Source organism: Parasteatoda tepidariorum, chromosome 4 (assembly GCF_982258835.1).
Source record: "Parasteatoda tepidariorum strain Cologne lab strain chromosome 4, Ptep-v5.0, whole genome shotgun sequence".
Lineage (NCBI taxonomy): Eukaryota > Metazoa > Arthropoda > Arachnida > Araneae > Theridiidae > Parasteatoda > Parasteatoda tepidariorum.
In genome coordinates, this window is record NC_141758.1 from 94239513 (window position 1) to 94267483 (window position 27971).

The 27971-nt window shown below is 29.7% G+C and overlaps 1 protein-coding gene across 1 annotated transcript; it reads left to right on the forward strand.

Moving 5' to 3' along the window:
* Window positions 1-1723: 1723 nt before the first annotated feature.
* On the forward strand, window positions 1724-27933 carry LOC107436579 (sialin). Its single transcript, XM_043048720.3, has 11 exons — window positions 1724-1859; window positions 10828-10897; window positions 13325-13533; window positions 13723-13953; window positions 14952-15135; window positions 16333-16466; window positions 20438-20587; window positions 21889-22021; window positions 23415-23570; window positions 25062-25147; window positions 26312-27933. Exons 2-11 carry the CDS (start codon window positions 10849-10851, stop codon window positions 26600-26602), a joined length of 1623 nt encoding a protein of 540 aa, XP_042904654.1. The 5' UTR covers window positions 1724-1859; window positions 10828-10848; the 3' UTR covers window positions 26603-27933.
* The last annotated feature ends 38 nt before the right edge of the window (window positions 27934-27971 follow it).

Consider the following 27971-nt stretch of genomic DNA (forward strand, 5'->3'; position numbering starts at 1 on the left):
ATTTTTATAATTTTTATTATTTTTTATAATTTTTTATTATTACACTGGCTTCCAAACAATGAAGAAAATTCCTAGGATATTAACAGGTGAAGCAACATCTTTGACCGTCCTTTTCAAGTACGCACCAATAACATCAGTAGACGTTGAAAGAAACTTCTCCTTGTATAAAAATTTGCTTTCAGACAAGAGACGCTCGTTTACATTTCAAAATATTTAAAAAAAAATTAATAATCCACTGTAATTTTGATATTTAGTAATATTATGAGATGGAAGTTGTTATATTCATTTAAGTTTCTATACAAAATGAAAATGTTTTGGAGTCAATATATTTTCCTTTTTTTTTGTTGTTATTTTTGGATATAAAACATATTTGTCAAACTTTAATGAACGTGGAACAAGTATTGCATTGCTTTATATTTTTTGAAACGACTCATAATAATTTTAAAGAGTAAAACATTGTTTTAGTTCAATATTTTTACTTCTATTTAAGTCATGTCATAAGGCATTTTTAGCGCAATTTTCGCATTTTAAGGGCATTTTCTGCACTTTTAAGGGCATTTTTTGCACTTTTTAAGGGCATTAATTGAGATTTTTTAGGTCATCAAAATCCGGGCTCTAATTATTAGTATATTGTAATAATTAGATCAATTATTAAACGCACTGTAGCTTTTTAATAATGACATGATTTGCACGAGTTTATAGGCAATACTTTTATATTTAAAGATACATGTAATGGGTTTTTATTCAGGAGATTTTTTATGCGCGTAAATACTTCCTATTTGTATTTATGTTTAACGTATTGCATTACAGCGTTAACCAATTGATACAGGAGCATAAACAAATGCAAACCAGTCTCATTAGAGTAAAAACAATACAGCTGTATTGTATCAGCTAGTAATTATAATTTTACATAGAATCTTATAGTGCCTCTAATAATGTGACCAGGAACTGTAAGCACTTAATTATTTAAATAAAAATTTGATTTTCACGGAATATCATTAAGGTGAATTTTTTTAAAAATACAATAATGAAGTATATTAAATATATGAAAAACGCCAATTTCTTGTGATCAAAATAAATATTTAAAAAAAAATGTTCTTCATTGCGCTTTCTTATCATTCTTATATAAAAGAGTACTTCTGGCTCCATTTGCAGCGCATTTGGCGAAATCAACTATTATTAAAATTTTTTGAGTGACAAACAAAGTTTCCCGAACTTCCTAATAGGGAAAAGTTTTAGGAGGTCACAGGAACCAGTCACCCTGATGCCACCGATTACTCTACAATGAAGCAATTAAAAAAGAGTTTTCCAGAAACTGTCATGAAAAGAAGAACCACTGCACATACAGCAAAGAGAAGAAAGAAATACATAAATAAAATAGGTTCAGCACACGTCTTAAAAAAATCGTTTGCATTCCTAGCATTCCAAGGACGATATTTTTTTTCAAGCGAAAAACACCACAACGAGATGAATATGTTTTGGTAACTTTATTAATTTATTATTTAGGACCAGTGAAATCTGAAAGTTTTCTCGAATTAAGACTCATATAAAAATTAGCAACTCAGAACATCTGTCACTTTCCTACCATCTTAATATTTCTATTGATTTAAATTTCGAATAGGAATTTCGCGTTTGAAGAAGTGAATGAAACAATTCCGATACATTTAGAATTTCATCGAATGTTTATTTCACCATGCATTGACCTTCATTTTAAAATTTTAATGTTGCAATCGAAAACAAATATGAACGTAAAACCGAACTCTCTCACAATGCTTTTTAGTGGTCTCGAAAAATAAGTTTTCCTGTGTGGCCTAATTTATTGTACCGTCCAAAGCACTGTTTATTGTTAAATCTCTGAGGTATGTATTTTTTAAAAAAAAACTTTATTATTTTATCGATTTATTGATTACAAAGTATTTTAAGCAATATATTAAACAAAGAATAATTAGAATCATAAGTTTTTAATTATTAAACAGATATTTATTTTTTTAACCGTTTGAATATTATAACCGTTTTAAAAATTGAGTAAAAAAATTATTGTAAAAAAAAAATTAAAAAAATGCATAAAACAAAATAAAAATTCCTCAATTTTAGAGTATAATTAAGAAAATTATTAAAACATCAAACAGGAATTTTAAATAAGTTACATGTTTTTAAATAAATAACGCTTTTAATTTAAAATTAAAGAGTTAATTGGATCTAAATAATGCATAGAAAAAAATACGTAAAATGAAATTGTAATACAGAGTTAAATTCTTAAACAACAAAAGTATTATTATTTCATATTAGTCTTTTTAAAATAAGCATTAAATATCTGTTCAAAGAGAATAAAAAATAATGATAATAATTTAATACATAAATTAAAATATTTGCTTTCTAAAATTAAAATATAACAAAGTGCAATTGTTAAATATCAAAAAATAGCATTGTTTAATATTAGTAGATATTATTAACCCTTTATATCACCGTGTTGCATATCTGCAACATACACAAAAAGCCTATGTCTTTGCCCCAACAAATTTTGAAGGACGATTTCGGTGATTGTCGGCCAAAACCTGTGCGCCAAGATGAAATTAGGCAATTGGGCACTGGCCTAATTGGGCTAACAAAAGAATCAGAAGCAAATACCCAAAATGCAAAGAATTTACACAAACTATTTCTGAGAAATGTGGTGTAGGACTTTGTTACAACAAAAGTAACAACTGTTTTAAAAATTTTCATATGAATTAAAATTTTTGAATCTTTCAATCTTAGTGCCATTTTTCACAATGTTGCAGGAATGCTACAAGCACTTTTTGTCATTTTGCATAAGGGTGCAGAAATGCAACAATCAATTTTTTTCCAATAATTTTTCTTATTTTATGTTGTAAATTTTCTTATTATTTTTTACATACTTAGAATGATGTATTCTAATGTATGAGTAATTTTTATTAAAATCAGAGATGTTGAGATATAAAGGGTTAAATAAACATTTAATATTAGTTTTATATATATGCGAATAAAATGTTTTAAAACATTCATGAAATAGTTATCTCGCAAAATTAAAGCTTAATTAAAGTTTTAATTACTAAATATCAAAAGTAGCATTATTCTTAATAAGTAACAAATAAAATGAAGAAATAATGCTGAAAAAAAAACTAAACAAACAGATTTCTATCATTTTTTAATGCCTTGTAAGTTTTAGAATATATCTGGCAAACGAACTTATCATTTAAAAAATATGATATAAATAATTTCTCTAAATCTTACTTGAATTAATATTGTCAATTAAAATATTAAAACGTAAGGGTTAAAGCTACGTGCGCAAAAAATCATAAATCTTACTTTTAAAGAGGAGAACTAAGATGGATTATTTCATAGATTTGTCAACATAGTTTACTAATCATATCAGGAATTTATTTTTATTATTTTATATTCATTTTAGATTATACATAAGTTCATTTTGCATGTATATAGTTTTTTAAAAAAAAATAATTTAAAAAATAGTTTACATTATTAGATTAGCTTAGCAGCCGTATAATATGGGGTTGATATGGAAAAGTCATAAAATTAATTTTTAGATATATAATTATTAATAGATATATAATTATTAATAGATAAGCTATTAAAATTAAAATGGAACAAATTTTAGTCTAAAAATGCAGTTTTGAATAAATATCCGTAATGTTCATTTTGATTATTATTAAAGGTTAACAAATATTAATTTAGATAAAAGGTGAGCTATACTCTAATTATGTAAAAAAAAAATTGTTTTAAAGGCAAGTTTTTATAATATTTATTAGGTAAAAAGGAATATTATTTTATTAATTAAATCGAATTTGATTTTTATTTTATGGAATAATTTGATACAAATTATTGATACGCTATTATTAAAATATAAACAACCTCTATGGAAATAATAAAATTCTATAGGTTATCAACATTTTAAATTGATAAAACTTTAAGTGCCAACTTTGAATTTCCCTTTATAAATTCCCTTTATAAATATTGAAATTCCCTGTGATCAAGGAAATCAAAAAATGGAGAAAAACTGCAAATAATTTTAAATGATTTATAAAATTCATCTTTAGTAAATAAATACGTCATTAAGTGATTATTTACTTAATTATTTAGTGATTATTTAATCAATCATTTACTTACATTTTTTATCACAAAGAGCCTAATATTGACTTAACCATTTTGTATCCACACTAGCTCGATGAACTAGGTTTGAAATTATAAATTTTTTGTTCGAAGCTAGCTGCCGGTAGTCTTTAATAACTTGACAGCCACTTTTTTTTCCAAAACTAATGAATCCGTGACCGATATCGATCCTTTTCAATTAACAGCCCTTTTTGAAAACTTTTTTTTGTTGTTGCTTGGATTAATAATATTTTTTTTAAAAAAATCCATCGTTCATTTATTTAGTTTAAATCACCACTTCTTTCTTGTTGACTTGCCAAGTGCCGTGTAGTTATTTTCGTGTCTGCTATGAACCCTTTATTTGTTAAAGCTTATTATCAGTTAATTAAAAAAAGATTAATCAAAGGTAACTATTTAAATTTGTAATACCCATTTTCATTCTCAACTTCACCTATTATTAAAATCAATGAACAAAATTAGCCTAATATGCCAATTAAAAAGCTAATAAAAATTTTTAATCTGCTTTTTAAGAGTCAAATCCGTCGTTATGCATATAAAAGTGTTATAAAGTTTTGCAGAATCCGCCAAAATTTTGATAAATAACATAAATATTCCTCTTGTCCATAGTATCCCTAAATCAGCATTAGCCCCATGTCCACAGTAGCCACCTCACTCCTATGTTCAGAGCGTAAAATAAAAATAAAAAGAATGCTTAAATAACTTTTGGTTTAATAACTGGATTATCACGTACTAAAATGCAATATTAGTAGGGGATTGTTTTAAATATGCTATTTAATTAGTGCAGACGATGTTTTAAGTTATATGATTAGATCTCTGAATAAACATACCTTGTTTTCTGTGGGTTAGGATTTCATATCAATAATTTAGCAAGAGAAGGTTGTCACAATTTTGTTTATTTATTTATTATGCATATTGAAAACGCGAAACATTTTTTTAGAAGATCACACTGAATGCTTTGTGCAAACGATAAAAAAGAATTGGGACAAACAAGAAAAACGGAAAGAGATAATTTCAAAAGAGAATGAATAAAATCAAGCTTCGTAAATTCATACTCAAACCTGGAAAGAAATATGATAAGATTATTCATTCGACTTCCATATTCTCAAATAATGAAATAGTTTTAAAGTAAATCTAATATAGATATATTTTTGTCGAAATGAATGAGAAGAGCTGATAAGAAATGATAAGGCGGACCATGACCAACCGTAAACATCGTCTGATTGTTGACATCTTAATTTAAGAGAACTCTCGGTTAATTTAAGAGAATTCTTCCTTAATTTAAGAGAGTTTATGAGAAAGCGGAGATTTCCTTAATCTTCTATGATTATTGACCCAATTTTGATCACGCAACCTTAGAAAAGCGGTTTACTCCGGAAAAATATTGCGAAAAAGGAACTTTTTTGAATTTTCAATCCATTTAAATTGATCTTCATTCTGTAACACAATGAAGGGAGTGACACCAATAGATTATTACATTCGCATTTACTAATTTTAACTCACATTATTACTGATTTTAACTCACATTTAACTAATTTTTACTCACATTTACCAAGCTCTAAATAGTTTCCAAAAGACCACCATTTTCAAAATGTGCCTTACTGACAATTATAGAATCAACTTATACAAACAAGAATTACATAACTCAAAATTAGAAATTAAGAAATGATTCCGAAACTTGTCATTTACAGTATAGCTTTTTCAAAAAATTGTATTTAAATCTTTTCGCTTTACCAAATTTCCTTCCTTCCCAGCAATATAATAAATTTGTACAAATACTACAGAACTGCCAATTTATACAAATTCTTTGACCGCGTCCTCTGAAAAGATGTCATTTGGTATAAAACTAACATTCTTAAAGTTTTAATTAAGGAAAAAAAATAATATTTAGAACCCACTCCACGCACCAAAATTTAAAAAATGCTGTTTTTATTTTTATTTTTTAAATTTCACATTTCCCGTTATAAAATCCAAATGTTTTAGTCAGAGAAGCACAAATGAACTTATTTTGTTGATAACGCTTTCAACTTTAACTTGTCAATACACAACCAGAATCGGATGAAGCCTATTAACTGTTTCGTTTTCAATGTAAATATTTGCCTCATAGTGGCTTTATATTAAGGCGATCTCTGAAGCCAGGAAAGATGTTTAACCGGTTCTATTACGTAATGAGCTCTACTTTGAGTATGCTTCAGAAAGGGAATTTTTATTTACCGGTTTTTTCCAGAGCGGATAAATTCATACATACATTCATTCATCCACAGATCGTAATTTTGACCTACATAGAACGATCGATCTCCAATTCAGTATTGGGAGAAATTTGCCTTCATGGAGGACTTTTTTTATGGAACGAACCTGCAATTGTATTACACGGAGAGAAAAACCTCCCGTGGTTAGCCTGGCGGCAAGAGGACCCTAACTCACAATCCGTCTTCCACTGTGGATAATTTACGTTAGCACTGAGGTCAATACGAGTCAGGTGCAAAGTTGGTGGAGGTGAGCCATCTCTAAGTTTGGAACCCTGAGCATTGGGAGGTGGGCGCTATAACCCCTAAGCCTCTACTTATCTAAATCAGATATTTATTTTTATTTTATAACCATTGTTGAACAGCCGACCAAATTTTGGGTTTACGACTACTAGTGTTCAACTCCGTAGCCTTGTAATTTTGAACCAATCCAGAAGACAAGGAAACTCCTGGATCAGTACCCCCAGAGGTATGATTTGTCATAGGAACATGGAGGGCGTTGGGACCCGACAAATTTAACGTTCACCAGTCACCATTTATTACACGGTTCAGAAAGATTGTTGTTGTTGTTGTTGTTCATTTACGTCGCACTAGAGCTGCACAATGGGCTATTGGAGACGGTCTGGGAAACATCCCTGAGGATGATCCGAAAACATGCCTTCGCAATTTTGATCCTCTGCAGAGCGGATGGCACCTCCGCTTCGGTAGCACGACGACCTGCACGCGAAGTCGAGCACTTTACGGTAGCACAGTTTAACGAGGACCCATACCGCACACTCTCGGTCCCTACGCAGACTGATCCAAGTGGTCACCCACCCGCACACTGACCGTAGCCAGTGATGCTTGACTTCGGTGATCTGCTGGGAACCGTGTCTTAACGATGCGGGACTCAGAAAGATTGAGATCGAGAAATGAAATACTTATCGGGAGGTCTAACTAAAAACAAAACCTCATTACTAACGAGCCTTATTATCTCTAAAAAATAAATACTCATAATTAAATAATGGCAAATTTATATTGGAAAAATAATAAATTTTTGGAACTGTCCCTAAAAAGGGACGGTACAGTGGGAACCCAGAGTTTAAAGTAGGAAGGACACTTTGAAGGGGAGGATGAAAACGCTGAGCTAACAACAGTCATATTTAAGATGTTCAGGATCAGAGAGAGAGTAAGATAAAAGAATAAAATCCTTATCTTCTTTTTCATCATTATCAACACCACAGGCCAGTGCAGGCCAATGCTTCCTTATCGTGCTTCCTCTGGGTCTCCACCTGTTCACTCCCGACACTAATAGTATATTCTTTTTTGCACTGTCCAGCCACCTCGTAGGCGGTCAGCATCATCTTGTACCTTCAATCTTTAGAAATAAACGTAATTTTCTTGGCTGACTGGATCTAGATCTTTGCATTGAGTTATCTGATCTTATAGGACTTAATAACTCTCAAAATGTTAGGTCGTTTCTATTTATTATACATTTCATATATTCATTTATTATACATTTCATTTATTATACATAGCTATATAAATTTTTCCAAATGTTGTTTTCTTTATCGACTCCAAAGATTGACAGAAGAATCTTTCTTTTTAAAAATAAACAATCTATTTTCCTCAAATTTATTGATTGCTTAGCTCTCGCAGCTAGAACAGGGCGATGTTAGGATTTTGGCATCGCGATATTTTGATGCATCACGATGTTTCGATACATTATTGTTTAATATTAAGTATTGCGTAAATTCTCAATTAGTACGTTGTATCTTTTTTAAAATAAACGCTGCATTTTTTTATAATTATTTCACAATATTTTAAGACATGCGATGCCTGCAAAATAGCGGTTAAAAAACAGTGAACGGCTGGATTTATTGTAAAAACAATCAACAGGATTTGTGCAACACTTCGATTCTCAATCCATTCAGATTCATCACGTCAGCAAAACGATGAGTCACGATGTTAAAAAACAGAGGAAAGCTAACGATGATCGTCACAGCTATCACTGCACACTTATGGAGGAAAATACTCTTCGCGCGAGCTTACAGACATCGATGTACTATCGGGAACAATGCTCTACATCGCGCGTGTAGACATCGATACATCGGAAAATATCGCACACATCTCAGTAAATCACAATTCCCGAACGACTTGCACCGACCACAGAGTTGACGTGAAATATCCTCAGTGGTAAACGGATCATAGGTTAGAGTCCCTTTGCCGTCAGACTAACCGTGGGAGGTTCTCGTGGTTTTCCTCTCCTTGTAAGGCAAATGCGGGTTAGTTCCATAAAAAAAAATCCTCCAGGAAAGCAAATTTTTCCCAATATTTCAACCAGGAATTCCCTTGTCCTAAGGATGAGGTTCAAAATTACAAGACTGTGGAGTTGAACATTAGTAGTCCTAAACCCAAAAATTGGATCGGTTGTTCAACGACGGTTATAAAATCAAATCAAATCCAAATATCGGATCGGCGATGATTGCATAGAATCGATATTTTCCGATGCTTCGATCCTACTCACAGCAATGCATAGTCATTGGTTCAATCAATATTTTGTATAAATTTATTTTAGAATTTATACAGATGAATTTCGACTTTAATTGATTTTCTCTGTCCAAAATAACATCTATTTGCCATCAAAAGTCTGCTTCTAACTTTATTTTTGTAACCGAGTATTGAGGTGTGTAAGTAAGGTAAAATCGAACATTTATTACTAATTACAATTGTTTAAATTTAAAAGAAATGAATGCTATAAAATAATTAATGAGAAATTTATATCGAAAAAAAATGCACTTTTATTACTGTCTTTAAAATGGGACACTAAACACCAATGGGTTAAAGAAAATTTCGTAGGCGAGTTAGTACAAGCAACAGAGCCAGAAGAAAACTTAAAAATATTGATTTTTTTTCTTCTTTTATAACCGTCGTTGAAAAGCAGATCCAATTTTATGGGTTTTCGACTACTAATGTCCAACTCCAATACCCAATCCAGAAGACAAGGGAACGTTTGGATCGAGAATTGGGAGAAATTTGCCTTCGTGGAGGACTATTTGATGGAGCTAACCCCCATTTGCGTTACATGGAGAGGAAGACCACGAAAACCTCCCACGGTTAACCTGATGGCAAGGGGATCCATGATCCGTCTGCCACTGAGGATATTTCAAGTCAGCACTGTGGTCGGTTTAAGCCGGATGCGGAATTCGTATCGACTGGGATTCGAACCCGGTTCGCCGCATTGGAAGGCGAACGCTATATCCCCTGAGCCATCGCGGCTCAAAAATATTGATTTAAGAGATTCAGGACCAGGAAGAATACGTTCAAAAATTAAAACCCTTTTCACTGAATGTAAATTAGGTCAAAACTGAACACTTATATTGCCAATTAGAGTTGTAAAAATCTAAAAGAAATGAATACTTAAAAATAGTTGTAAAAATGCCAAATTTATATCGAAAATATAAGCAGCAATGAGTGAAAGGAAATTTCGAAGACAAGTAAAAAATCGAGTTAGTAACAGTTATGCCAGAACGAATTTTAAAAATATTGATTTAAGAGATTCAGGATCTGGGAGAGTATGATAAAAAAAACGAAATCCTTCTCAGAAAAAGTATATAAGATCAAAAGCGAAAAATTATTTGTAACTAGAATTTTTCAAATTTAAAAGAAATGAATATCTAAAATAATTAATATCAAATTTATATCGGAAAAATAAGGCTCTTATATAACTGGCCTTTAACTGGGGCACTAAGCACCAATGGGTTAAAGAAAATTTAAGAGTTATGATGGAAGAAAATTTAGAAATATTGATTTAAGAGATTTAGAATCAGGGAGAGTAAGATAAAAAAAGAAATGAAATCTTTACCAGTTAGTGCAAGTAAGGTCAAAACCGAATTCTTATTATTAAATAGAATTGTTAAAATTTAAAAGAAATAAATGCTTAAAAATAATTAATGTCAAATTTATATTAAAAAAATTTTTTTTAGAACAATTAATTAATGTCAAATTAGAATAATTAATGTCAAATTTATATTTAAAAAAATAATGGATTCTTAGAACAGTCCCGAAACTTCTGAAACCATTAACCAATTGTTTAAAAGGAGAAAAGAAACTTCGAAAGCAATGGAAAAGCTAGGTTAGCAACAAGTTATGTCAGTGAGGGTATTAAGAATATTGATTTAAGAGATTCAGGATCACAGGGAGAGTAAGATGAAGAAATGAAATCCTTATCAGGAGGAGTAAATAAGGACAAAGATTTTCAACTGTTCGAAATTCCATTTAACAATCATCTCTTAATTCATCTCTAGCATTTTGCGTAAAACTGATGTTGACACTGTCAGATGATTTTATCAGATAAAAAAAAATATTAATGCTAATGAGAGGCTGTTCACTTCTCATTTTTGTATAAAAAGGAACACGTTTTGCAAATTAAATAAATATTCGATCTTTCATATTTTTCTAGATTCCACTTTAAAATTCAGAAATGGAGGCAGCGAAAAATATTAAACAGAAACCGGAAATCGAATGCAAAGGTGAGTTTGAAATTCGAAGAAATTGATGATTTAATTCGAAATAATAATTGTGAATTTCTGTTTAGGGTAGCAATTAAAAAATACAATGTAATTTTTCTTTAATATTGGCTTTTCTGGTATTTATTATAATATAACAAATATGACCCTAATGTAATTTTTTTATAACGGAACTATTCTTAACGGTTAAGTAGTCAGGAATTTTATACAGCGATACATAATCAAAAGATATTGATTGTTCTACGATATACCACAATATTTTTCAGATTCAAAAATTATTCAAAAATTAAATCAATATTATCGTTTACCGAACAAAATTTATCAAAACTCACAGTAATTTTCGTATTTGTTAAACATCGTTTTCAATAATTGTTACATAATTATCGTATTCAATATTTATCGATGCCAATGACGGTCCCAATATTATAGCATTGAATAAATATCGTTATGTATAATATTTTCGATATTATTGTATTCGATATTTATCACACGTCGAACTAATCCTTGTGGTATCAGAATTTTAATATTATGATATAGTGTGTGGAAATATTGTTATTTTATTTTCCATACTATTTATTTGTTTTACTATTTTATTTTCTCAATTATTATATTTTTACATTGATCAATAATTTTAGTACCCGAAGAAAATTTATCAGCACTTACAATAACGTCGTTTTCTGTAATAGTCGACATTTTACATTGTTTATAATCGTGTTAATATTCTACTTTATCTTTATCGCTGTTGATAAGGACCACAATATTATCATTGCCGGTTACTAACGTGTTTGCTATATTTATATAATAGCATTCTGGATATTTTTGAAAAAACTCTTTAAAATATCGTTATAATATTGCTCAAAAAGTATCGCTATATATTGTCCAGCTCTAATTTAGAGCGTTAACGGATAAAATTGTTCGACTGTAATTTATTTGTCTTAATATGTATATTGTCGAAGTTTCTTAGAAAGTTTGAGAATATCTTTTCTTAATCTTATATAAAGAAAGCATTAGATGCCTATGAGAGACCATTTAGAACACAATCCTACTGTCGGGTACAATTTAAAGACTATTCGAAATAAAATTTCTCAAATTATTTAAAGAAAATTACAAATCGTTTATATAAAGATATGTTCTAATTTACTTTTTCGTAGGGGAGTTTTGACCCTCGTTTTGAGCAGAAATGATACCGCGACCCATATTCTAATCTCCGGTACCGGAAATACCGATTAAAAATTTTAACTATCAATATTTCCTGTATGTTCCGTTAATTTAATTTTTCATTATATTAATAATTTACAAGATTAATTATTTAGTAAACACAAGATATGTTCAGAAAAATTAGTTCAAATGTGAACCATAACATCGATATCCCGATATGGTGCAATTTTACTGAACCCTTAACGCAAAGTTTTAAATTGCACCATGTTTTCGTTCGTGTTAGACCTTAATATATGGTAATCCAGAGTAAGAAGTACGATAATATGGTTCAATATAGCATCATTTTAAGGTTGCAGCAAATTGGAGTAATAATAACTCACATAGTAAAAATAAGATCAATAAGTTATAGCAACATTGAAATTTACAAGTATGTTCAATAATATATAAAATATAGTAAAGATAAGATAAGAAATATAATATTCGATTCCAAAAAAGACCAAGTTCCTCCTGTTTTATATGATTAATAAATTTATAGTAATGATAAGATTAATAAGTCGTAGTAAAGATGTATAAGTTATGGAAAACACAAGATTAATAATTTATAGTAAAGATAAGATTAATAATTTATAGTTAACAACAGTTATCCGATTCCTTAAAAGACCTAATTTGTCCCTCATTCATAAGATTATTGAGCTATAAAGGTAAGATTAATAAGTTTATAGTAAGGATAAAAATAATAAGTTATAGTAAGGATGAGATACATAAGTTATAGTAAGGATAAGATACATAAGTTATAGTAAAGATAAAAATAATAAGTTATAGTAAGGATGAGATACATAAGTTATAATAAAGATAAAAATAATAAGTTCTAGTGAGGATGAGATACGTAAGTTATAATAAAGATAAAAATAATAAGTTATAGTAAGGATGAGATACATAAATTATAGTGAGGATGAGATACATAAGTTATAGTAAAGATAAAAATAATAAGTTATAGTAAGGATGAGATACATACCTTATAAAGGATAAAAATAATAAGTTATAGTAAGGATGAGATATATAAGTTGTAATAAAGATAAAAATAATAAGTTCTAGTAAGGATGAGATACGTAAGTTATAATAAAGATAAAAACAGTAAGTTATAGTAAAGATGAGATACATAAGTTATAATAAAGATAAAAAAAATTAATAAAGTTAAATAATTAAATTATATTTTTATACTTTTGTGCTCATCGATATTTTCTAATAACTTATTTGCCTTTCTTTATTCAGATATCATTCCTGCAAGATACATTCTGACATTTTTAATTTTCTGCGGCATGTGCCTCATTTTCGGACAAAGAGTGTGCCTGAATGTTGCCATGGTGGCCATGGTAAACAGCAGTGCTGAGGTTGAAGTTATGAGCATGGATTCGGACACAGACGAGAGCCGTTGTCCGGTCCCTGAATCAAGCATGAACGTCACGCTTAAATCCAAACAGGTACGCATCTGTTGTGTCAAACCACAACAGAAAGCATTTTTTTTCTCATCTAAATATTAAATTACGTAATTAATTTCACTTTGATAGTTATTCTATAATGATCATCCGTAATACATAAAATATTAAGATTGTTTGTAATGCTTGTTTAAATTATCTTTGAAATTTGAAAATATTATCTGGATTTTTCAGGGCAGTTATCTGTGGACGCCGTCAATTCAAGGTGTTATCATCGGTTCCTATTTTTATGGGTATGTTGTGGCTCAGATAGTCGGAGGTAGACTGGCTGATATTTTCGGAGCCAAGAGACTGTTTGGCTGCGCTACTTTTCTATCATCCGTCATTACATGTCTGACGCCGTATGTATCGAGTCTAACACCGATTTGGATGATTGTTCTTCGAGTTTTGCTTGGTTTCGTTCATGTAAGTAAATACTTGAGTGTTTAGTTCGAAAGGAAAAATTGTTGTTAATAAGTTAATCTTCATTTACGTTAAATGGTGAGAAAAAACCACGAAATATTGAGTACCTGTAAAAAGTGGGTAATTACCATTGAGAATATTTAATTCCTGTGGTCAGTGTGATTAGTGACCGCGGAAGCATCTCATAAGTGGGAGGGCTGTATCCGCCCTGTAAATATATATATATATATATATATATATATATATATATATATATATATATATATATATATATATATATATATATATATATATATATATATTATTATTATTATTATTATTATTATATATATAAGTTCAAAATGTAGAAAAAACATGGAAAAATAGCAGAGCAATGAAAGAAAAGGGGGTGGGGGGAATAAAAATAAAATAATAAGAAACCTGAAAAAAATCAATAAAAAGGAAAAAAATTAATAAAAATTCGGAAAATAAAATATTTATTCTTTTCATCAGCTCACACGATTATATCAGCAAAAGTAGTGCTTTCTAATATTGTATCAATATAGCCAAAGCAAAAGATATCAATATCAATATATATATTAGTATTAACGGGGTTCGAATTATCTTAACCATACAAAAGGGCAATTAAGAATTTGAATTTGCAATTTTAAATTCATAATTCGAATTGTTTGAGCATTAAAATAAAATTTTAAAAACAAATTGTATAGATATAAATTATTTCTTTCTCCCTCTCTCATTGAACGGTATTTTTTTTTCTTTCTATTTTGTTTCACTGCCCCCTCCCCCCTCCAGATCGGTGGTCCCTGGGCATGATCCAGGATTAGTTTCAACCAGATACAAATGGCGTTGTCAAATAGATTTTTGTTGAAATAGTTGAATTTAAAATAACATTGATAGATTTCGTAGTTAAATTTTCTATAAATAGATGAAAAAAAAAGTTTCTATTTATAATAACTAATTGCTAATTTAAAAATTAAAAGCATGCTTTTTTTTTTTTTAAGGGCATGAATTATCCCAGTGCTTACACTTTATTTGCAAGATGGGCTCCTCTCCAGGAAAGAAGTACACTTTTGTCTCTTTGCGTAATAGGTACACATTTCGGTGTAGTGTTGTCAATGCCTCTCACTGGATATCTATGTGAGAACGACTTGGTCGGAGGATGGCCTTCTGCTTTCTACGCACTGGGTAAGTGAAGTTAAAATAACCGTTATTTAGCGTACCCGTTATATTGAACCGGTTACATTTTTCCAAAATAGTACGCTGGGATATAAATGTTTTACAGTTATTAAGTTATTTACGTCGCACTAGAGCTGCACAATGGGTTATTAGCGACGGTCTGGGAAACATCCCTGAGGATGATCCGAAGACATGCCATCCCAATTTTGATCCTCTGCGGAGGGGATAGCACTCCCGCTTCGGCAGCCCAACCAGCCCAACGACCTGCGCGCGAAGTCGAGCACTTTACGGTAGAACAGTTTAACGAGGACCACTACCGCACATCCTCGATCCTTTCATAGACTGATCCAAGTGGCCACCCACCCGCCCACTGACACCAGCCAGTGATGCTTGACTTCGATTTTCTACTGGGAACCGTGTCTTAACGATCAGTCCACTGCGGGACACAGTTATTAAGAAACTGCTAAATTAGGCAATTTTATTTGCTTATTAAAACTTGTTTTCTCTTTCTTTCGTATTCGAACAATTTCGTTCGCATTAATTAAAAAAGGAAAACTCACATTTTGAAGGAAAGGAAAGCATTTAAAATTAAGTCTGAACTAAGAACTTTGGAATTCGATAGACAAACATGGAAACCATTTAACATTTTATGACTTACACATAAAAATTGATGTCTTCTAACTGTTCATGAATTCATTATACATGAAAATGGATTCCGTTCAATTTCAAATGGTGTACGATATTTATAGGTGGATAACGTTACACATTATTTAATGTGTGGTATCTAAACATAGATACTGTTAAATAAGTTATGATATATAATATACCATTAAACAACAGTCGACGCATTATATCTGAACATGGATTCCGTTAAACAACACATGTTTGATATCTAAACATAAACATCGTGGAAAGACTATATGTATGATATCTCAATATAGAAAACGTCAAACACGTTATGATGTATGATACCTAAACATGGATACCATAACACAGCATTTGATGCATTATATCAAAACATGGATCGTTAAACGACACATGATGTTTAATATCTAAACATAAATATCGTTAAACAACAGTCAAAACATAAATATTGTTAAACAATATGTGCATGATATCTAAACATGTGTTCCGTTAAACAACACATTTGATGAATGATATCTAAGCATTCAGGTTCAATATCTTATTTTTTTCAATTTTTTTTAGGAATTATTGGTTTTGTGTGGTTTGGTTTTTTCACCTTTTTTGTTTATGATTCTCCTGCTGATCATCCTAGAATTAGTACCAGAGAAATGAACTACATTCACAGAAACATTCCCTTTATTTCCAACAGCAAAAAGGTATGTTTTTGTTGTATTTATGCTTGCAATAGGCACACATATTTCAGTTCAAAAGTAAAAACGGTTCCACAATTACCGCACTTAATGTAGATTTTTTTAATCATTGTCGAAAGTATTAGTCGTTTTTTTTTTTTTTTTTTACGAAAATCAAGAGGTCAACTTACATACCGTTAACAAAGTCGGACATTCGTTGACTGTGAAATTATCAATGCATTATAAACAATGAGATGGATATGAACAAATCTGTATCAATCCACCCCTTTCAAAAACTATTTTTAATATATTTGCATATAGTTAATTCTGTATTTTCTTTACTTTTAATGGTTTCTTTTAGTAAGAATATTTTAAATTCATGAGTGTTTCAAAAAAATTAACTCAATGTAAAACTTTTAAAACAAACCATAAAGATATAAATTTAAAAGATTCTATCTTGAACATCATCTGCGTCGGATTCAGTAACGTTAACAGTAATGTCGTCACATTTGGGTTTTTTCAGCAGTCGACTTTTATGTCCGACAAATCAGAAATTCGCGATCTAAAATAGATGGTCGACTTATACAACCTTCGGATATACGGATACACGTTAATGATTTTTTACGCAAAATGATACAAAAACACCATCGAAATCTATCGAATCCGTAGTATCCCGGTATACGAAGTATAAAAATAGTAATTCTAGGATAAAAGATATAAAAACCAGTTTAATTGATTGCTGAAATTTAGAAATGTTTCTAACGATTGCCCTTCAACTCGGGTTTAGTTGTTTTCATCTTCTTCTGTAGAAAAGAGATAATTCGACAATATGCACTTAGAGTAAAGTTGCCAGCTTATTTTAATAGACTTTTTTTTAAAAAATATATTCTAAAATTACATTTTAATGTTAATTAACAATAGTTAATTTTCATAAAGAGACAAAATTTTGATTTTCTTTTATGAAAATTGATTCTTTTATTCCAATGACTTAACATTATACCGAACTACATTAAATCTAGATCGATAATTATGTGGTGAAAGGGACAATAATAACTACTGCTGGTCGGTATCGGAATTTCAATATCGCGGATATATCGGAATTTCAATACATAGGGGAGAGTCGGGTAGCCCCGCTCAGCGGGTACCCCCGCCCACTGTCAATTTCACACGTATAGAATATTTTTTCAAGTCAATGGGCCATCGGACATTAATTGTTATATTAAAAAAAGATTATTTTCAAAGTTTCAAGTATTTATGCAGCTGGTAACATGGTAAACAATAGTTTTGAAAATATGTTGAATACGGTAGTCATGAAATTAAGAAATATTGGTTGAATGTTTCGATTAAACTTCATTTTAATACTAAAAAAATAATTTTCTTTATACATACAGCATTAAAGTATGTAGTCTTAAATTTAATTTGCACAACGAAAGAAGTTTGTATGTAAAAAATTGTTCGAGTAATTACAAATTTACAAAAAAATTGGATTTCGGGTAGCCCCGCTCACATGAATGTCGGGTATCTCCGCCCAATTTTATTTCGTCGATAAATGTACGGTTGCAAAGATTATTATTTTATTGCTTCAAATTTGAATGTTCTATGAATTTTTAACAACAAATATATGTTTTAATATTATAAGAAACATAAATTTATATATTTAAAAATGAAAAATTTAATATTTTAAAAATGTAATTGATATATCCAAATTAAATTTAATATCAAGAAATCATAAATATTATGATAAGCTATTTGCTTACTTATTTATTTTCACTCATTTTTTAACGAATCAATCTACAGAAGCATTTGAATGCAATCAAAATACAAAGTGAATTTGTAATTTTATAAGAAGTATTTTATATTATGTTTATAAGAAGAGATCAACCAAGTAAGTTTATATTGAAAAACAACTATTGTTATTAATTATTGTTACTTAAATTAAGTTACTTTCGTTAAATATTTAATATAAATATATATTAACATTATAATATATTAATATACATTAATAATGATAAAAGGTATGACATTTGTTGTTATTAAATGATAGAATTCACTAAAAGTATATAAATATGCAATAAATAAAATAATTTTGTGATAAAAATGATAAATGAGGTTTATCTATTGTCAATACATTGGTCATTCTCATTTACACCTGAAAAAATAGCCAAAAACCAAAATTTTTGTAACTGGGCGGGGCTACCCGACACATTTTGAAAAGAGCTGAAAAACATGTTTTTTTAAATTTCGATTTTTTTAAGTTTAACTATTCTTTTTTTGGTTTATTCTTTTTGCATTATATAATTAGATGATAAAACAATAGAAACATACAAAAATGTTGATTATTACTCAGTATTATACAGAAATATAAGCAATACTCCTTAAGTGAGCGGGGCTACCCGACTCTCCCCTATATATATTTCAATATTGTATGAAAATATCAATATCTTTCTATACACCACGATATTTTCCAGTATTTTATTGTGTTACATCGTATAATATTTTCAGCATCGAAACAAAATGTATCAGCACTCCATTGTCATATTATCGATATTTATCGTTATCGATAATCATCCGTATAGTTAGATTACATGCAATCATATATCTTGATTACTTATAATCACGATTACAAGTAATTGATTACAGTAATTGGGTATGTAATCAGGATTACACTTGTAATCAAAATTCTGACTGTTTGTAATCATGATTTCAAGTAATGAATTACTGTAATTGAGCATTATAATCACGATTACAGTTGTAATCAAAATTTGTAATCATGATTACAAGTAATTGATTACTGCCATTGAAAAATGCAATCGATTACATTTTTGCTCTACTCTCATCTAATCAAAAATTATGATTACTTGCAATCACGATTACCTGTAATCGTGATTACAAGTAATTGAATTACATAGCAGTAATTATCTGTACTCAATTACAGCTGTAATCGACGGCTAACTCTGGTATGTATTTGATATCAATCGAATATGTTTATAATATCGTCATTGTGATGTTTGAAAGACATCTATAGGGGTGAGTGGGGTCAATTGTAAAATTTTTTACTTAACTATTTTTAACTAACAAAAAATCCAATATATTACTAGTATTAATTGACAGACAAGTGAAATAGACTATCCTCTACTAGAAAAAAATAAATACCTTATTTTAAATGTTATTACATTAGTTATTAACAATTTTTGACAGTCGTGCACTTGTTACAATTGTCCCCACTTACGGGGTCAATTGTAACAGTTCAAAAATTCAACTAAAGCATAGTTAATTATACATATTATCATGGTTGTGATGTATTTTTTTATTGTTTAAAATAGTAGTGATATTTTAGGAGTAAAAATAATAATGAGCAGGGACCTAAAGGGTTAAACTTTTAACTTTAAAGGGTTAAAAATTTTAATTTATGCTGTGAAAGGTGACAAATAAAATAATGCACATCCAACATAATATTAATGACATAGGAAACTATTGGTGGTTCCTAAAGAGTTAAGTAATGGTTTGTAAACATAAGATTAATTATTTTCAGATGTTACAATCATCCCTTTACTTATTGTTACAATCGTCCCCAAGACGCCATTCCAGCTTCATTTGTTAAAAACAATGCTAGTTAATTAACAAAACAAATTTTTTTTTTGAAATGTTAATTAAGGTGCCCACTTACATATTCAGTTAATAATTTTTATTTGTTTAAACAAAATTACTTTGTTACAATATAATATTCTAATTCCAAAAAAATTACTTACGTAGCGTGAAACTATCTTTTGTGATATAACTCTTTCAAAAGTACATAATGGTTGGCAGCAGGGGTGTACATGTAGATTTATTAAATACAGCTTCTGTGCCCCTTAGGAACCAAATCTAGAACCCGACACTCGAAATTTTTGCTCTGTTACAATCGTACCCTGTTACAATTGACCCCACTCTCCCCTATTCCACGATATATCTCTCAACTTAAGTGGTAAGAGTAATCTTTGTTTTAATTCTTGTTGCAGAGCCCTCCAGTGCCGTGGTGTCAAGTGGCATCTTCCCTACCCATTTGGGCTGTTACTATAGCAAAATTTTGCGGTGCTTGGAGTTTTATTTGTTTTCAATCCAAACTTCCTGCCTATTTGGATGAAGTGCTTCATTTACCTATTCATAAGGTATGTAAAAGTTGCCACAATTTCAGAAATTTAAACAGTTTATTTATATATTTATTTAGCACCATTTCTTTCTTTTTTTATTCATAGAATAAGTGGGCTTCGATTGTGCACGGTAAAGGTCTTCTTTAGCTTTGCTGGCACCTTGACTTTTATTTGATGAAAGTTTTAGCCATGATTTTTCATTAATATGGCTGCATCATTTGATGCGGCTTCTAAAATGTTCCATCAGGGCTTTGTTTGTGGGCTTGTCTTAATGCAGTCTCATACCTTTGGCGCAGAATTTTTTATAAAATTGTTCATACATTTTAAATTATTTTGTATTGATTTAGGTCAAAATAAGGGGAAAATCTTCTATTTAGCATTTTAATAATTTATGGTTATGGAATATAGCATCAAATACTGGTGGTTTTTTCTGCGCTAAGGTATAATCTTCCAAATACAATTAATTCACTTCCGAACAATAATATTTTCAAATTTTTACTTATTTGCAGTTATTTAGATCTAAAAGAGACAGTTATTCATCATCAAACATTTTTTAATTTACAAAATCAATCATTGTTTAATATGAATGGAGAAAAAAATTTAGCTCCTTTTTTTGGATTTTATATTTTAGAAAAAATGTAATTCCGATAATCTATCAGCATTTCCTTAGTAATTCTTAGACTATTTTAAAATTAAAAAATCTCGTCTTCCTCACAATTAATTCAACGGATTTCGAGAATGTTTTTTCCGCACTTTATATATTAATTTCCAACCCCTAATGTTTATACTTTATTTCCTTTTTTGTAAGTATTCTAAATATATAAAATTCTTTAAACTGATAAGCAAAAACTGAAAAAAAGATCTTTCTTTTTTTAATTCTTTCCTTAGCCTAAGCTTTTCCTTTAGCTTTAAGAAATACCGTCTCTTTGGAATTTTTTCTTTTAAGATCGTTCGAATATTGCAATATGGCAATTTGAATTTTTACTGCGGTCCAAAATCAACAAAATATGGTTAAGAAATATTTAAACAGTTCTTTAATTCAAGAAACTTGTAATGTAAGCAAAATACCTTATAAATTTCATTATAATTTGAATTTAGACAGTGTGTAAATACAAGTAGCTTATTTTACTGTAATTAGAAATTGAGGAAGATTGATGTAAAAATATTACTCCTTCAGCAATTTTTAAAAAATCCTAGGTTGAACATGTTCACATTGGATATTTATAAATGTTGTAATAGTTTATATAAAATATATTTGAACACAAAATTCTTTGTACATGTAAAATACTTAATTCTTATTTTTGAAATATCACTTTTAGAATGGCCTTGTGAATTCTCTTCTATTTGGGGCACTTTGCTTTTCTATAGTGGTGTCCGGAAAGTTGTCAGATTACATTCGGGCCAAAGAGTACTTCAGGACAACCACGATAAGAAAATGTTTTGAGACTCTTGGTAAATATAAATTTAAGCTTTATTTATTTATTCTTTTTTTTTTTAGTAAATATAAATTAATACATTCTGCTTTTTTTTCTTCCTTCTTTTTTGTTGTTAAGCCTTGTTTCTTTATGAATTTCATGAACTCAATCGTTTTCGTTTTTAGGCAAATTAACATTTCCACTCCCTGTTTTTAAGAAATCCGCAGTGAAATTACAATTAAAATAATCTTAATTGGTTTAATTTTGTCAAACTTTAAAAATTTCAGTGACTGATTTACAATTCATCTATAATGACTTGAATTGATTGCATATAGTGGTCGTCAAAACCACTACAAATCAAATTTACTAAAATAAAAATGAATTTAGAAGTGGTGAACTTCATTACCATTTTAAATATTAGAACGGAAGAAGTTGGTATGTATGACAGTAGACCCGTGATTGACATGTTACAATATTACTTCCAGTTGCTGTAATAAGGGTTAATATTGTAATTTGACATATAGGTTCTGTGTATACGGTTAAAAGATTTGTATTTAAAAAAAATTAACCTTAGTTTTGAAATAGTAACATAAAATTAGAAGAAAATATATATTGGAATTTTTTTAATTATAAAAAAACAATCTAAGAGTTACAAAAAATATCTGTTACATTATCGGAATTATATTTGTTCTGAAATAAAAAATGCGCAATAAAAAAAACTTCAAAAATTTATCAGTAATTTATTTTGTAAATTAAAGAAATTTCAATGATAAATTTTTGTTTCTCCTAATCTAAATAACTGCAAATAAGTGCAAATTTAAAAAACTATTGTTTGGAAGTGAGGCATTTTCGGTAGATTCCATATTTAACGCAAAAAAGTCACCAGTGTTTCATGCTGTATTTCATGACCATAAATTATTAAAATGCTAAATATCGTAAATTATTAAATTATGGTATTAAGCATTTATGGTATTTTTTACATAGCTTTCTTACTCTCATGACCATAAATTATTAAAATGCTAAATATAATATTTTTTACTTAGTTTGATAAAATAATGAAAAAAGTATGAAAAATATGTTTAAAAAAATTCTGCATTAAAGGGTTACAAAAGTAAGATGCTTGTTTTTTTATCTCCAGTGTCTGTTATTTTAATTGCTAAAGTTAAATAACATACGCCGATTTGCAGAAGGGAAGAAAAAAAATATTAATCTTGTAGTTTAATTTTATATGAAGCTGCTGTTGAAACCAAACGCGAACATTATAAGTTATCTATATTTTCTTATCAAACATTTTTACAAGATACAAAAAAAATTACACTGAGGTAGTAAATCTGAGTTTTCCTGATACAGTTTGCAAAGTTTTGCTTTCTATTACAACAGAAATTCTTTTTTTTTTATTAATATTTATTCTGAAAATTGTTTTGTTTCAGCTTTGTTAGGTCCAGCTGCCTGCATGACAGCAATCCCACTGGTCAAGTGCAATGCAAATGCTGTGATCATTCTCTTAACAAGTGCCATGGCCCTATTTGGTCTATGCGGCGGTGGAGATGTCTCTGTCATCGTAGACATGGCACCTGATTTTGCAGGTGAGCTGCTTAAAAATTTTTTGTTAACATAAAATTGAGTGCCTTCCTTATAAATACGAAACTAAAATTGAAGGCCGACCGGCCTGTGTAGGGTGCACGGAACTGTCCTTGCATCCGAAAGTTTCTGGGTTCGAATCCCGGGCAAGGCATGGATGTTTCTTTCTCTCTGTGTGTTTTATGTCCTTTGTGTGTGAATGTGACCCGCCCTATAAACGGGTTTGTGGTTGAGTGAATAGTGTAGCAGAAGTCGAATTCTTGGCCATAGATGGCACCACTGAAAAACAAGAACAATCGCACCCCCCTCTGCCTAAACAGGTATACGAAAAAGAAAAAAAATTTGAAGGCAATCCTTATAAATACCACACTAAAATTGGGTGTAATCCTTATAAATACCATACTTAAATTGAGTGCAATACTTATAAATACCATACTAAAGTTCAGTGCAATCCTTATAAAAACCATGCTAAAATTGAATGCATTTATTATAAATTGTACTATACTTTTAAGAGAGCCACCGAGCGTTCGCCTTCCAATGACGTGAACCGGGTTCATATCCCAGCGATGGCTGGTCGATACGAATTCCGCATCCGTCTTGCCCCGACCACAGTGCTGACGTGAAATATCCTCAGTGATAGACGGATCATGGGTTAGAGACCCCTTGCCGTCAGGCTAACCGTGGGAGGTTCTCGTGATCTTCCTCTCCATGTAACGCAAATGCGGGTTAGTTCCATCAAAAAGTCCTCTTTGAAGGCCAAATTCTCCCAATACTTGATCCAGCAGTTCCCTTGTCCTTTGGATTGGGTTTGAAATTACAAGGCTACGTAGTTGAACATTAGTAGTCGTAAACCCGGAAATTGGGTCAGCTGTTCAATGACGATTATAAAATAATAAAATAAAATATGCTTTTAAGAAACCCACATCAAATAGCGTAATTAGTGGCGTCCATGGGTACTCTTAATTCAGGCCATGAGTTAGATCTTTAACAAATATACAATATAAATTAATTTAATGTACTTAGAATCATTAAATAAACACATCATGCCTGAATGTTGTTTTTTTGTGAAGAAATTCAAATTTAAATATTTTACGTGAGCTATATTTATTATTTATGCAAATACAAAATACTTTTTAAGAAGGGATATGGCGAAATTAAATTGCTTTGTAGTAAAACTTTAAGAAAGCAAGAATTTGTTTGCAATTTCTTTACTAATTAGATTAATTAATATTACAGAAAAATACACTCATAGTTGGTAGAGTTTAAATCAGTGAAACTGCAATATTAGCTAATCACAACTCTTTTTTATTATTGTATACTCAGAAATTTATCGATTTAAAAAAATGAAGAAAGAACTAGAATTACAAAAAATATGTTCAATAAAAGAGGAGCATATTTTAAAAAATTAAGTTTAAGCCACATATTTATTAGATTAAAGTTTTTACAGTATAAAGAATATCCTAAACAGTCCAAAATAATGTTTTATTTATTTTCAGGTAAAATTTTTGGCGTCTCGAACGCAATTGCGAGTATACCGGGAATATTGTCTCCTATTGTTGCTGGATATTTCTTAGAAGGAAATGTAAGTAGCATATTTGTAAACTTCTATTAAGTATACGATGTTTGAGGATAGTATTTAATCAAAGAGGTCATACATACTCTAAGATTAAATAATAATAATAACAATAATAATGATAATTTATTTTTTACGGCCAAAAAACTTTAAAGATAAATGTGTTTTTAAGACTATATTTCAACTAAAACGCAAAGTAAAGCATTTCAGCGACAGCCAATTGGGATTGAGAGCCAAAGTTCAACAATCCATAATTTCGTGACCAAGAGCACGTTGGAGGCAATATGGTCAGTATTACGCACCTACCGCTTTTACTTCCCTAACAAGTTGATACCCACCAAAAATTGAAGATAGGCGAGTTTCAGGTCACAATCGGAGCCAATATTTCAACTACATTCTCTCTTTATATTTCAATGCAATCTGCATATATATATTTACTACTAAAGCTCCAAATTTATTTAAAAATAAGTTTGTCTAAATTGATAATAAATTGTCACCGTCTCTTCAATTTTTTCCTTTTTTTGCCCAACCATTAATTTCAGTTCCATTGTTTCGTTGTTGACTGTGCCTTATTTGGTTGTTTCCTTTATTCATGTAATGTCGTTGTGCCAAAGAGTTTGTGTTAGAGTGCAAGACACAAAACCGCATTTTTTTTTTTTTTTTCATTTTAACTAAGACACAAAAGAAGTTTTTTTAATTTTCAATTTTATTTTTCGTTTTAGCTTTCTTTGGATTAATCAAAGTGGTTAAATGTCTTAATCTGATTAGAATTTCTAGAGTAAATAATATAAAGGAGGTTTGTGCGTAATTCTGATCATATTGCCACGAAATTATGGAGTATTGAACTGCATGACTTGACTCCTCCCCTTGTTATTCTGTTTGTATATTTTTCTCAGAATAAAAAAACTAAATCTGTTTCACTAAATAGTTTAAGTCCCTTAAGCCTAGTTTAGATCTTGAATAAATTTATTTTATACTTTAATCAAGAACATTCCTCCCATTTGTATATTTTTCTCATGATAAAAAAAAGAAGAAAAAAAACTGTTTCACTAGATAGTTTAAATCCGTTTAAGCCTAGTTTATGCCTTAAAAAGTAAATTCATTCTATACATTAATAAAAAATTACTTCAATTTCATGTAAACTTATGATGTGCTTTTCATCTTCTTTTCCAGAAAGGCAATGTTGAACAATGGACAATGATTTTTTACATATCTGTTGCATTATACGTCATTGGTGCTATAACTTTCTTGATTTTTGGCTCAGCCGAAGTGCAATCATGGGGAGTAATTTCTCCTGATAAAACTGAGGAGCAACAACAGAAAGACCGTACTATTTCCACGATATCGACCACAGTTACGGTGATACTAAGTAAAGACGACTTCAACATGGGTAACTCATCAGTCGTGCTGTCTCGGTTTAAGCGTACAGACTCTGAAGTATCTTACGTTTCTTTTATGCTGTAATCTGACCCTGGAGAAATGAATGGCTCACTGGCAGTTGCTAGATTATCTCAAGTAAAATAAGATATGGATCTTAATCGTTACATTAAGTAAATGCATCAAATTGTTTTTATCAGAACATGCTCTCAATCGTTTCATCAATTTATATTCATCTGGTTTTATTGTTTCAACCAGTGGATGTATCATTTGTATCATTTCATTTTCATTTGGATTTGCATTTAGTTTTTCCATCAGATAAACGTATTAATTCGTTTTCATCAGGATGTGCATTTAATTGTTTCATCATACGGACGTATCAATTCATTCTCGTCTGGATGTGCATTTAATTGTTTCATCAGACAAAAGTATAAATTCGTTTTCATCAGGTAATGCATTAAATTGTTTCATCAGATAAATGTATCAATTCGCTTTCATCAGGATGTGGATTTAATTGTTTCATCAGACAAACGTATCAATTCGTTTTCATCAGGATGTGCATTTAAATGTTTCAACATATTAACGTATCAATGAATTTTCATTTGGATATGCTCTTAATTGTTTTATTGAGAAAAGACATTAATTCATTTTAGTTCCCATCAAGTAATTGTATCACCAATCAGTTTATTCTCATCTGGATACAGCTGCTTAGAATTTACCATTTCCATGTGAAAAATGAGATGCACGATATATTATAATACAGAACGCAAGTTGATTCTACTCAGCAATAAGCGGTCATCATATGTATACTTGAAGGGAAAAAAAAAATTTCGAAAAAGATTTTTAACATTGACGTTAGACTTATTTTTCAACAGAAAACTGTAATTCTTCTCTAGGCTTTAAAAACAAGAATAGTTTAAGAGCTTCAAGAAAGTATACGAAACAAATATGGAGCATTTTACCCCATGTTTTAACCTATTTCATTACACTAACAGCAATACTGTCAAAGAGTTATTAACAAAGACATTAGTGCCATGAAGAAAATATGTGACGATATGACATTTAAAAGATCACAACGATAAGTTATTCCAAACTGGTTTCATGTAAAATACTTCTTTCATTTAATTATCTATTTAATTTTATTTGAGATAAACTTCAGAAACTTAACAAACTGTGATATAAAGATTGTACACTTTGTTTAAAATATTGACAAATGAATTGATGTAATTTCTTTATTTAGAAGAATATGATCTTTCTAGAATGATGAAACAGGTTTTTTTTAAGGAAGTGTGTAATTATATTTTTTATTCTGTGCATAATTGAAAAAAATGAACTGAACTAATTGAATGTACTGTGATATAAATATTGTGCAATTAGTTTTTTTTTGAATTGTAAGTTAATAAAATTTTTTTATTGTATTTGAAGTGTCATTTCATGAAACAAAATATGTGTTCAA

Bases quoted from the DNA above. Each gene is read 5' to 3' on its own strand.
- LOC107436579 (XM_043048720.3), top strand. From the start codon at position 10,849: ATGGAGGCAGCGAAAAATATTAAACAGAAACCGGAAATCGAATGCAAA. The intron at 16,467-20,437 runs GTATGTTTTTGT...TTCTTGTTGCAG, and splicing joins TTATTTCCAACAGCAAAAAG to AGCCCTCCAGTGCCGTGGTG. The intron at 22,022-23,414 runs GTAAATATAAAT...GTTTTGTTTCAG, and splicing joins AAAATGTTTTGAGACTCTTG to CTTTGTTAGGTCCAGCTGCC.